Source organism: Aspergillus wentii, assembly GCF_001890725.1.
Source record: "Aspergillus wentii DTO 134E9 unplaced genomic scaffold ASPWEscaffold_1, whole genome shotgun sequence".
Taxonomy (NCBI): domain Eukaryota; kingdom Fungi; phylum Ascomycota; class Eurotiomycetes; order Eurotiales; family Aspergillaceae; genus Aspergillus; species Aspergillus wentii.
In genome coordinates, this window is record NW_024467832.1 from 3,785,742 (window position 1) to 3,798,348 (window position 12,607).

Below are 12,607 nucleotides of genomic sequence, written 5' to 3' on the forward strand. Positions count from 1 at the left end.
CAGGTCTGAAATAGTAATGCATGGTGTAGCGATTGTGGGATGGATCTGCGTGGGAAACCGAGCGCATAATCTGATAAATTGCCAAAATATCACTGGTACAGAATTTGGCGCGCTTGCCGATACTAAGGGTCCTCAAAAATTAATACCTTATTGTGGAGCTTAAAAAAAGAAAAAAAAGAAGTGAAAAATTAAAACTCGACCTGTTGCCCCCGCAATTAGCACGTAGCACTGTCTTAAAGCAAGTTACAAATGAGGCGTGCCAGCCATCATCAAAGATCTTACCGTCTGTCGAGCTTCCAGTCTGGAGCAAGCCTGTCTGCCCATGTCTTCCCGCTCGCAGCCAATATGCTTGAAGAAGATAAGAAGGTACAGGCTTCTGCCGAATTCTTAGTTCCATTCTTCCTTGATCGATTTTGGTGTGATTCGATAAGAGCTCCGGCTGGCGATTGCGATACGACGACATTGTGCTTCCCGACAATGGAAATGTTCCGAGGTCGAGCTATCAATGATAGCCGATGAGCGATATCATTATTATCGTGGGAATTCGCGTCGAATTGTCGCTGGGATACGTGCAAGTTAGTCTCAATTCCATGGACCTCTTCTGCTGGACTTACCTAGGATGGAGATAAGCAAGGATGTTGATAGGAAATTCCGCATGAGTAGATGAGGGGATATTGGAGCTAAAGAGAAGTTGGAGCACCACCTCGAGTGAATGTAACTGAAACGACGCCACATCAGGGATGATGTTAGCTGAGGCTCAGTTTGGCGATGAGCTGAAGTGGTCTGTACTGTTGTCCGCGCAGGGAGATAAGATCGCGTGGACTCTTGGGTTCCCCACATGGATGGGTATTTATCCAGGCGACTTATCAATCAGCTGGAGAACGCCTTCATCTTTATAAGTTCATCTTTATCCCAAGCGAAATACACGAAACACAACTTTTTCTATCGTCGAAAACCCCATCTTTGCCCCCTCAAGCTTGCACGCCATGGGCTCCGCCGGTCCCCTTCCTGCATTCTTCCCCGTGGACAACTCCACGTCACCGTGCTGGCGCACGGAGCTGCATCAACTCGATAAGCTTCGAACAACCCCTGAGCTCCCTGAACAGAGCGACATTGTCATTATTGGTGCTGGATATTCTGGCGTCAGCATCGCGTATCATCTCTTGAAGCTGCAGGTGCATCAGGAAAAACCGCCCTCCATTACTATTCTGGAAGCGCGACAAATATGCTCTGGTGCAACAGGTCGCAATGGTGAGTGCCATGACGCGTATGTATTCAAATCAATTCTAATTCCATGTTTGTACAGGTGGCCATCTCCGACCTGATGTATATGGTCATATTCCGAAATATATTGAGAGATATGGAGTCGAAGCTGGGGCAGAACTGGCCAATTTCGAGATTTCCCATGTGAAAGCATTCAAGGATTTGCTTGCGGAAGAAGAAATCGATTGTGACTTTACTGTCACGAGAAATATGAATGTCTATCTCAATGATGCGGCTGCAGAAAAGGCAAAGAAGACGTACGAAGCTCTTGCAACCCAGAAACTGTCTTTCGTCGATGACCTTTACTTTACACCGGAGAAAAATGCAGAAGGGGTAAGATAATTCGGTTCATAAAGATAAATTTTGAGCTAACTCTGGCTGTCAATTGGATAGATTTCCGGTGTCAAAGGTGCGAAGGCGTGTCTGTCCTACACGGCAGGTACCTTGTGGCCATACAAATTCATCATGGGGCTGCTCTCGAAGATCATCAAATCCGACACCGTTAACGTCCAAGCAAACACTCCCGTCACTGAGGTGACAGCAGATCCCAATGGATCTAGCCATATTGTTAATACACCACGAGGATCGATCCGGGCATCTAAAGTCGTCCATGCTACGAATGCGTACACACTCGGACTGTTGCCCGAATATTCAGCAAATATCATTCCTTGTCGTGGAATCTGCTGCCATATTGCGGTTCCTGAAGGCAAAAACACCCCATATCTGCCTTACTCCTATTGTTTGGGAACAGAGAATGGGGACGGTGGAAGTTATCTGATTTCGCGCCCAGATGGAAGTATTGTTGTTGGTGGAGCCCAGTATACATTCAAAAGTGCAAAGGATCAGTGGTTCAATGTAGTCGACGACAGCACACTGATTGAACCCACCAAGAACTACTACAATGATTATATGCAGCGAACATTTAAAGGCTGGGAGGATACTGGAGCCTATGTGAAGGAGATTTGGACGGGAAGTAAGTGTCTGAAACCGAGCAGCTTTCTGTTAAAGAAACTAACAACCGTTATCTTGACAGTCATGGGATATTCGTACGACTCCAACCCCCATGTTAGTGACATTCCAGGAAAACCTGGGCAATATATCTGCGCCGGATTCAATGGTCACGGCATGCCTGTTATCTTACTTGCGGCCAAAGCTCTGGCCGAAATGATCTCCACAGGAAAGAGCTTCGAGGAGGTCCAGATGCCTCGTCTGTTCAAATCAACGACTGCGAGACTCGAAAAGGCTCAGAAGGGGCCAGAGGGAGGTGATATCCTGGCTTAATTCATGCAAGATGCAGTCTATAACTATTGTCTTCGTGCTCCGATCCGATCCGGAGAGCCGGTGTTTGATCCTCACTCAACCTCAAGTATAATCGCATTTCACTCACATACATTTAATTTAACACTCATTTCCTTCTAACACTACAATGATTATAAAATAAATAAAATAAAAAAGGAGCAGAAACACCGTCCAATGACTCATGGATGACTCAAAATAGGCGGTCAGCAAACACTAGCAGAAATCTCCTCACCGCCCTCCGTCTCCAACCGCAATTCCGCCATTCCGATTGGTTGTTTGTGGAGAATGGCGGGGGATTTTTGGCTGCCCTGATTTTGACTCTTAAAGGGCCCCTCAGCTCGTCCTCTTCTCCTTTTTTTTCTCCAGATTATATCTTTTCTCCTCGTTTCCCAAGCTTTTATCTCCCAAATTGGCTCATCATGGCCACTGAATCCAGCAGTCCCTCGACTGCGCCACTCCGTCAGTATCCCCCCGTTCCCCTCCCTCTTCATGAGTTGAACAGCTACTAAATCCCGTAGAGAGAGTCGACACTCAACCTGAGAACCCGTACTCGAAACTCATTACCGACCAGTCGATTGCTGTCATCCCGTCATTCACCCTCGAATCCGGGGTGACCCTGTACAATGTCCCCGTCGCGTACACCACGCGGGGTCAGTTGTCCCCCACCGGTGACAACGCCCTGGTGATCTGCCATGCGCTGAGTGGTAGTGCCGATGTGGCCGATTGGTGGGGTCCCTTGCTTGGTGGTCCTGGTCAGGCATTTGATGTCTCTCGGTTCTACGTGATCTGCTTGAACAGTCTGGGTAGTCCATACGGAAGTGGCAGTGCCGTGACGTACAAGGATGGGAACCCGGAGAGCGGTCTGTACGGACCTGAATTCCCCCTGACGACCGTCCGGGATGATGTCAAGTATGTTGGATTATATCTCATTATGGAAGTCCTCCAATATTCTAACCAAAAATAGGATTCACAAGCTTGTCCTAGACGATTTAGGTGTCAAGCAGATTGCGGCTGTCGTGGGAGGGTCCATGGGCGGTATGCTCACTCTCGAATACGCCTACTTTGGCAAAGACTACGTCCGGGCCATTGTGCCGATTGCCACCTCGGCACGCCACTCCGCATGGTGTATCAGTTGGGGAGAGGCTCAGAGACAGAGCATTTACAGTGACCCGAAGTACGAAGACGGTTACTATTTGTTCGATGACGCTCCCACCACCGGTCTGGGAGCGGCTCGCATGTCGGCTCTCCTCACTTACCGTAGCCGCAACTCTTTTGAGTCCCGGTTCGGCAGGAACGTCCCTGATCCCTCCAAGCGGCAAAATATCAATGGCGAGGCGAAGCTGCCAACACCCCCGAATGAACACTGGGCAGTCCACAACGATGGCCACAAGCCTGGAAGGTCTTCGCGCACACCCAGTGGGTCTGCTGGACAGAACTCGCCCATTCCTCAACCGTCGGAAATTGAATTCATGGACCCGCAGTTCTCGGGAACGAAGACGTTCAGTGCAACAACCAACCCGAGCAACCGCAGGCGGCCCCCTACCTACTTCTCAGCCCAGTCTTATCTTCGCTACCAGGGAGAGAAGTTTGTCAAGCGATTCGATGCTAACTGTTATATTGCCATGACACGAAAGTTGGACACGCACGATGTCTCGCGACACCGTGCCGATGCGTCGTTGGAGGACCCTGTTAAAGAAGCGCTATCCCTCATCAAGCAGCCGGCGCTTGTGTTGGGAATTGAAAGCGATGGTCTCTTTACATTTGAGGAGCAGCAGGAGATTGCAGCAGGCATTTCGGATTCGAGACTCGAGCGAATTGAGAGTCCTGAAGGCCACGACGCTTTCTTGCTCCAATTCGAACAGGTCAACCGCTACATTCTCGAGTTCTTCCGCGAGGTCCTGCCGGACATCATGGAAAAGCCCAGCGCCGATGGTGCTGCATTTGTTGATGGCGTGAACAAACTTACCAAGAGCAGCACATTCGGCGAAGCGGAGGTGGATGATATCACGGCGTGGTAAATTGCTCGACAACAAGCACAACCAATTTGGCGCAGTAATTGCAGCCTTATAAATTCCGATGCTCTGCAAATGACAGGGCATGGGATCCGGGCCTCCTCTCGGTGAAGAGACACGCGTCCGGACTCCCAAACTCGGGGAAGTAGAGGTGCGGTCTTTGTTTATATTTCGCAACCAGTCAGAGAGATGAGCATCCAACTGCCTCTTTCGCACCTTCAGGTAAGACTGTAAAAGAAGCATCCAACTGCTCTCCATCAGTAACCCTCGGCCTTTTGTCTGAACGAAAGTTCCTGAGGTGGTGGGCCAACCTTTAATAGGAACACTTATGGTAAACTCTTAGATAAAATACATTCATTCAATTCATCAACTATTTTCAATTTATCAGTTATTTGTTATTTGTGGGTGTTCTCTTTGTTTGATGTTATCCAAACCAGGATCATGACTCATAAGACGCTATATGGCCTTAATGAATGATGCGGTATGAGTCATCGTGAGGCATCACTAGTCATCCTTCAATGGAACACAGCAACACAATCCTCTATAATCTGGATCTTGGTAACATTATTATCATCTATATCAAGTATAAATTCTATATAAATAGAGCTATCCAGTATGTCAAAATGTCGGCGTCAATCACCACCATCACGCCCAATCCAAAATGCTTCAAACCCGTCTCTTCCCTTCTCCCAACCACCAACCTCTCTCCATCCCCCTCTCCATCCTCGATGCCACCGTCGCCCGCTTCACTCCCACAGGTGCAATCTGGGTCTTCGACGCTTTCACCTCCAATGAAACCGTCTTTCTCGAATATCTCCAAACATCCTTCACCACCACCCTAAACTCCTTCCCTCACTGGGCCGGCCAACTCCAATGGACCCAATTCCACCCAGAAGGAGACCACACACAGCGCTCCCACAGGCCAATGGTCGCATATAACACCGAGTCAGACCCAGGCGTGGAATGGAACATCGTCAAACACGCTCGACCTCTCGAATCTCTAGCACCTACAGCGACCCAGCGCGCCTCGACCGGTATCTGGGTGGGAGATGCCTTTGCACAGAACATTCTCCTCTCCCAAACCCAACTAGCATTGCATAATCTGCACGATTGGAAGGGTCTCCCTAGCATGACAGTTCAAATCAACCTCTTCAATGACGGGGGATTCGCGGTGGGGATGCAAATTGCGCATTGTCTCGCCGATGCGCAGGCGTTGATGGTATTCGTGCACCAATGGGCTGCGACCTGTCGGACACTACATGGACAGCAAGACTCGATCTCGCTAATGGGTGAGCCTGTGTTTCAGCCCTCCATGCTGGATAGTCAAGCAGATGGGGATATCGATGCCAAAGAACCGAATCCCGTCCTCACCAAGACAGCCAGGGACTTGCCTCTTCATCGATTCGACTGGTGGAAGATGTCAGATCCGGGATATCCCCCATTTCTGATTCCCACGACGGAGAACTCGAAACCATCGCCGGAGTGTCTGGCTAAGAATGCCGTACTTTCGCCATCTCAATCACCTCCCTGGAAGACCTGGGACTTGACACGGCCCATCAGCTACGCCAAGGTACATTTCACAGACGAGGAATTAGGTCGAATTCGTGATATTGCCCGTGCAGGCTGCAATGGATCTACTATTTCCCGTCTGGATGCATTACTCGCACATACCTGGGCGGCTATCAGTAGAGCCCGTGGGCTTATCGATTCTTCCGAGGAAGTGTTTTTAAATGTCACGCTGAGTGCTCGACCCCGTGTTTCTCCTCCCCTCCCGGACTCGTTTATCGGCTCGCCGATTTTCCTCACGCATATCAGAAACCAAGGCTCGGTAGCTTGTACAGCGAGTGTGGGAGAAACGGCGTCTCAGCTCCGTGAGACAATTCGTCTTTTTACGCCAGAGAAGGTAGGTGCGATCCTGCATGATGCGGCGCATGAAGTGGCACCGCAACGACTGTGGCAAGGGTTTTTGGGAACGCGGCATACACTGGTGACGTCGTGGCTCAGGCTGGGGATGTATGAGGTTGATTTTGAGGGAAGGGGTCAAACGCCGCGATATGCACACGCGGTCATGCCGAAAATGGATGGGTGTGTCCAGGTTATGGACTCTGGGACTGACGATGGGGGCGTTGACTTGGCGTTGTATTTGGATGTTGAAGCAATGGGGAAATTATTGGAGGATGGTCGATTGCGGGTCCTTTCGTGAGATGTGGATAATCCCCGAAATTATTATCATGGTATTATTCTTCTATTAGCTTTTGTTAAGCGCCATGGTCGTGTCTACATTGATACAGATGCATGCATAACAAGTTTCCGCTTTCCCGCCATTTCAAGAGTAACTAGACCTCAAAAGCATGATCCCAAAATACCAACACCTTGTTCATAAATCTCATAATAATTCCAGTGCACATAGACCTTCCGGTAAAGATGAACTAGACAGCTTCTGTGATTCGATCGAATACTGATGTATCTTTTTTACGGGCGGTGGTCTTTCGCTTCCCTAGGGCGAAGACGGATAGTTTGTGAAGGAGGGACTTCCCCTTTGGTGGCGGTGAATTGGTAGTAGTTTCCTTTTTTCCATGACCAGCGAGGTTCTCACGTTTAGCATTGTCCGGTAGGTTGGAGGAGCTCTCTGTGTTGGCCCCAATGATGCCCGTCATCTTCTCCGTGACGGCACGCTGCAGATCTGCGCGACGCTGTGCTTCTTCTTCAGCAGACATGACATGAACCAGACCGTTGCTGTCTATGACGACAGCTCCATGGCCTTTTTCTTGGTGGTATGAGACGCCGAGTTCGATTGCTGTTGCGGGTCTTGTATCTTGTTTCACATGGTTTGGGTCAGAAAAGTCAAGCTCACTAAAAGCCGTTGAGTTTCGTAGAGTGACGTCTGGTGTTACATCTTGAAGATTCTCGAAACATTGCTTGCGTGTTAACCGGGAGGTTTGAGGTCGGGAAAGGCTTGGAACTCTACAAGGTTTGGAGGTCGTATCAGGGTTCAGAAACACCTCCACTGCTTCTGAGTCCTCGCCTTCAAATGACTTGCAGAGTGACCGTTCGGAAAGGAAAGCCAGGGTGTGAGGGTCTTGATCATGAGATACGTCCGTGCCGGAAGATTGGAACACTAGACTCTTTATGGACTGGATGCTCGTACGGACAGATTGACTCTTGGGCTCGGATGCTGTTTCGTAAAACTGCGAGATTTCCACTCCTTGACCACTAGACCTTCGACCTTCAAGGTCTATGCCAGAATCATGCTTTCCTCTCCGAGTAGCAGTATCCGATCCGATATTTGGCGACAGATAGTTGGATGGAGACTGAGATTTCTTCATTGTCTCAGCCTCAGCCTCAGCCTCAGCTTGCGTGTGTCCTTTGTCCGCTTTCACTGACTCTGGTCGAGAATAGCAGGGTGTTTCCACTAGCTCGATGCCCCGGAAGAGTACTGCACAGGAATCTCGAAGCTCCTCATTAAGATCCGAGGAAATATTTTGGCGGTCAATAAGAGGAGACGGAGGGCGAAAGAGCACAGGTGTATCAGCAAAGTCGTAATAACGGGATCTGTCTTCCACGAAAGCGTTCCCCGTAGGCTTCTGCGAGCCGAAAAAAGGAAACAACCGTTTCCTCGTGCTTTTCTTCTTCCTCGATACCAAGAGGTCCATGATGACGACAGTGGCGAATGGAACCAACACTGGCGTTCTGGGTAGACGAGAATAAATAGGTATGAAAGGAGGAACACATAAGATACTCGATAAGGAAGGGACTGTCCACCAGCAAACGTTGACTATGAATGTGGGCTATGGAGGAACGACATGGGCAGTAGTTCACAGAACGAGAAGATATGACAAATATTCTCCCACCCAACGCCACACACAGCCAAACTTTTCCTGTTTTTTAATGACTATGGCTCTGCGGGGGGATTTGCGCAAATCAAAAGGGATCAAGAACGCAGAGACAGGATTGGCGATCCGGAGAGGCAAAGAAGAAGAAAAAGAGACGGATGAAATCAAAAGGAACGACTCGAGAGGCGAAGACGATGCATTGGACAACGGTCAGCAGGTTCGAGACTGCGAGCCATCAGGAGGATTTAACCGAGGCCATCAACAGAGACGATCTAGCTCGAGTCTAGAGCACTGTTGACTAAGGCTGGGGGTTATTTTTATCAAAAAAGAAGGCAATCTAAATGAAACCCGATCAGGAAAGAGAGGACAAAGCAGAGAACAAAAAGACGACGAAGAGCGAAGAAGAAAAGAAGTCGCGATGTTTTTTTGGTGGAGAGAAATTGGAGGACCCCGATTAAGACTAGTCGCGCTAGTGATGCGCTAGTTTAACCTTCCAGATAAAATTGGACGTGTATCTATTCTGATTGGCTGTATCTGAGACCCTGTTTCTCTTGTAGGCCGCTAATTATACTAGCGCCTGCGCTAAGCGAGACTATCATTTGGCTTAAGACAGTCGATCGTCTCTATATTTCGATTCTGGTTGCATAGATTAAGGGATGAGATGCAACTAACAGATGAAGATGCTGCGACCATGGTTATTGTCATCAGTGCATGTTCAATCCGGTTTAAGCATGTACAGACACTCTACTGTATGTACATTCCCCGCATCATGTCGGATGTAGTTCTGCAAGGCTTCGGTGGGGTTTATTGATCTACAAAAGCATCCAAAACTACGGTGTACCACTCATGATACTCATAACCATGTCATTTTAACTGTCATCACACATGAATCATAACCTACAGTCCCAGCCAGAATCGCGTCTTCTCCACTTCAAACGAAGACTGCAGTTCTCCCTCGCCTGTTCCTGTAATAACGACATCATAGGCCCCCTTCTCCGACGCCCACGCCTCTCGCTGCTCATCCCACCAGCTTGTCGCAAGTTTCTTTTCTACCTCAATCTCTACTTTCTTGGTTTCGCCAGGGCTGAGTGTTACCTTGGCGAATCCCTTTAGCTCACGAACCGGTCGGTTGACCCCCGTTGGAGGCGGCACCACCCAGAGTTGGACGGTTTCCGCTCCAGCGACCTTGCCTGTATTGGTAACGCTGACGGTCGCAGTGATGGGCTCGCCATCACCTAGCTTGGGCTTCTCAGGGGTGGTTTGTAGCGTCAGGTCGGAGCGTGTAAAGGTCGTGTACGACAGGCCGTGGCCAAAGGGGAACAGAGGCGCCAGATTGACCTTTTCGTAGTATCGATATCCTACATAGACGTCCTCACCGTACAACACCCGGCCCCGTTCAGAGCGGAAGTTGAGGTACGATGGGTTATCCTGTAAACGCACGGGGAAGCTGACGGGCAGCTTGCCAGAGGGGTTGACATCACCGTACAGGACGTCCGCGATACCGTTACCGAGCTCATTACCGCCGAACCAGGCCTGAAGCAAGGCCTTGGCTTGGTTGGCCCACGGCATCGTGACAGGTGTGCCGCTCTGGATCACTACGGCCGAGTTGGGATTCGCCTGGAGGACACGCGAGATCATTTCATCACTGCCGGGTGGAAGATCCATGTGTTCACGGTCATAGCCCTCTGTCTCCCACTCACTCGTCAGACCGGCAAAGATAACCACCTGGTCTGCCTTGGATGCAAGTTCGACTGCATTCGAAATAAGCTCCTCCTGATCAACCCGTCGGCTAGCTCCGAAACGGAATCCTCCCGGTCCAAAGGCCACGACACCGCGGGTATCGAGATCAGAAGTCGGGGCGGTGCCAAACTCGACGACGATCTTGTATGTCTGCCCCGCCTTGAGCTCCTTGCTTCCGATCTCTTCCACAGTGGCGCTGCCAAAGAACTCAGAACCCTGTCGCTGGTTCTTGGTGTTGTCGACAACTACCTCGCCGTCGATCAACAACTTCCCTGTCCCGACAACAGTAACACCAAAATCATACAGGCCATCCTCCTCCGGAGTGAAGTAGCCTTCCATGTCAACGTAAAATGTCATGGATTTGATCTCCGGGTTGGTATAGTCCATAAGGAATCCAATGGATGGCACCAGATGCAGCTCATCAACAGCCTCCCGCTTGGGTTCCGATGCAGGCTCGTTGTATACCCGGAACATAAAACCCGGCTTGCCGTCAGCCGTCTTCATATGCGGTCCAAGCAATGGCAGCTGTTTGTGTGAGTAGACACCTTGGGAAAAGGTGACTTCTCCCTTACTCTGAGCTGACACGCCTTCATATGGTGTCACAACGTAGTAAGGGAGTAAAGACGCAGAACCCCCTCCGCAGTATGCGGCGTTTTTGGCATTGGGACCGATGACCAATACCGACTTTTCTTTGTTTAGGGGCAAGATGTTATCCTGATTCTTCATGAGAACTGCAGATTCAGCTGCAGCCCGGCGGAGTAGAGCCTGGTCCTCCGGCCGGTTGAGGATTTTCTCGGGCGCCCCCTGGGGGACGCCCAATGGATCAAGGTAGTTGACCAAATTCAACAGGTTGCGTACACGCTCGTCCAGCACAAATTCAGCAACCTTGTTTGACGACACGGCATGGCCTAGGGCCGATCCACGCCACCGCGTCTTTCCTGGCATCTCCATGTCTAGTCCGGCATTGATGGCATCAGATGTACTGTACGTCCCAAACCTAAACAGAAAGTCAGTTTGAGTTCAAAGTTGCCAAAATTCCAAATCACATACCAATCACTCATAACCAAACCGTCCCATCCCCACTCCTTGCGAAGGATATCGGTGATAATGCGCTTGTTCTCACTGACATGGGTGCCATTGACCTTGTTGTAAGCTGTCATTATGCAAGCACTCTGACAAATTCTCATGGCCACCTGGAAAGGCAGCAAATATATTTCTCGCAATGCGCGCTCCGTCACAATGCTATCGACCGCCAACCGCTCATGTTCTTGGTCATTGCAAACAAAGTGCTTAAGGGTAGCCGCGACGCCCTTCTCTTGAAGACCCTTGCAGTAGTGACCGGCCAAGGTTCCCGATAGTAAGCCATCTTCAGAGAAAGACTCAAATCCACGGCCACCTAACGGAGATCGTTGAATGTTAATGGTAGGACCAAGCACGATGTGAGCGCCTTTGGCGATAGACTCGTCACCCATCAACCGTCCCACCTGGGTCAACAGCTCTGTATCCCAAGTGGCACCCAGAGCAGTAGCGCAAGGGAAACAAGCGGCAGGGATTCCATTGAAAAATCGTGTTCCACGCACTCCGTTCGGACCATCCGACATACGCAGAGAAGGGATATTGAGACGGTCTACGGCCGCGGTATGCCAAAAGTCAACCCCTAATGGCGATTAGCTTTGCTAGTGCAGATAGGGGACTATTAGGTTATTACATACCAGCTGTGAGATCTACCTTCTCCCCTACGGTGAGCTCTGAGATGGTTTTTTCCACGTCTAATCGAACCATATTGACGATCTATAGTACGTCGGTATGTGGATCCAATCCGATGGACCAGCGGGGGAATGGAGGGGCACAATTAATATCGATAAGGATATGTGTGTGGGGAATCACAGGAGCTGGGATTTAGGAAGTTGAAGAGCCGAGAAAGATGGAGGGGAACTGCGGTGTTGAAATAGTCCCTACAAGCATGAGGGAGAAGGGGTCACAGCTAATAGGAATCACGCGAGGTTGATGCGAGGTGGAGGGTGTAGATCATCTGTTGGGATACCGAAGTTCACCCAGCAGCGAAGAAGTGCCATGATGATTATTATTGATCATCAGTTTCCTTGATGGACGAGTCGAGGTCCTCGTTTGGAAACTTAGAGAGAAACTGAAAGCGACACGGAGAGACGCCCGAAGATTAACCGACAAGGAAAAGCGGGGACCGACGGAGCGTCGGACCGTGATGCGTATGGATGTGTGTTTATCGAGGGAGAGTCTTGATATTAGAAAATAGTAATGGTTTATTAAGTGTCAATCTACATAGAAAACAGGTGTATCGGTTCAGATATATGCTTGCTTCATCATCATCAAGAAAAAGAATACAAATGCACTCAAAAACAGCGCCCAGAGTGAAATCAATCAACACCGTCCAACATGCAAGTAGTAAAGAAAAGTAAGATAGAAGAGAATTTAGCAAAAAAA

The 12,607-nt window shown here is 49.7% G+C and overlaps 5 protein-coding genes across 5 annotated transcripts; 3 read left to right on the top strand and 2 right to left on the bottom strand.

The window, feature by feature from the left end:
- Window positions 1-986: 986 nt before the first annotated feature.
- ASPWEDRAFT_102920 (NAD(P)/FAD-dependent oxidoreductase) lies at window positions 987-2,544 on the top strand (the record flags this gene model as incomplete). The annotated part of the gene is made up of 4 exons (XM_040827522.1): window positions 987-1,251; window positions 1,307-1,596; window positions 1,657-2,236; window positions 2,297-2,544. 4 exons carry the CDS (start codon window positions 987-989, stop codon window positions 2,542-2,544), a joined length of 1,383 nt encoding a protein of 460 aa, XP_040695124.1.
- Window positions 2,545-2,981: 437 nt separating this feature from the next.
- met2 (homoserine O-acetyltransferase) lies at window positions 2,982-4,580 on the top strand (the record flags this gene model as incomplete). The annotated part of the gene is made up of 3 exons (XM_040832496.1): window positions 2,982-3,021; window positions 3,081-3,471; window positions 3,527-4,580. 3 exons carry the CDS (start codon window positions 2,982-2,984, stop codon window positions 4,578-4,580), a joined length of 1,485 nt encoding a protein of 494 aa, XP_040695125.1.
- A 525-nt stretch (window positions 4,581-5,105) lies between these two features.
- ASPWEDRAFT_268474 (transferase family protein) lies at window positions 5,106-6,890 on the top strand. The gene has a single exon (XM_040832909.1). It carries the CDS (start codon window positions 5,236-5,238, stop codon window positions 6,775-6,777), a length of 1,542 nt encoding a protein of 513 aa, XP_040695126.1. The 5' UTR covers window positions 5,106-5,235; the 3' UTR covers window positions 6,778-6,890.
- Window positions 6,891-7,003: 113 nt separating this feature from the next.
- ASPWEDRAFT_167466 (uncharacterized protein) lies at window positions 7,004-8,227 on the bottom strand (the record flags this gene model as incomplete). The annotated part of the gene is made up of 1 exon (XM_040830148.1): window positions 7,004-8,227. One exon carries the CDS (start codon window positions 8,225-8,227, stop codon window positions 7,004-7,006), a length of 1,224 nt encoding a protein of 407 aa, XP_040695127.1.
- Window positions 8,228-9,206: 979 nt separating this feature from the next.
- Window positions 9,207-12,268, bottom strand: ASPWEDRAFT_147070 (beta-glucosidase H). The gene is made up of 3 exons (XM_040829516.1): window positions 11,860-12,268; window positions 11,198-11,804; window positions 9,207-11,144 (listed from the first exon to the last, which is right to left on the bottom strand). The coding sequence occupies exons 1-3, from the start codon at window positions 11,927-11,929 to the stop codon at window positions 9,305-9,307; spliced, it is 2,517 nt and encodes an 838-aa protein (XP_040695128.1). The 5' UTR covers window positions 11,930-12,268; the 3' UTR covers window positions 9,207-9,304.
- Window positions 12,269-12,607: the final 339 nt, after the last annotated feature.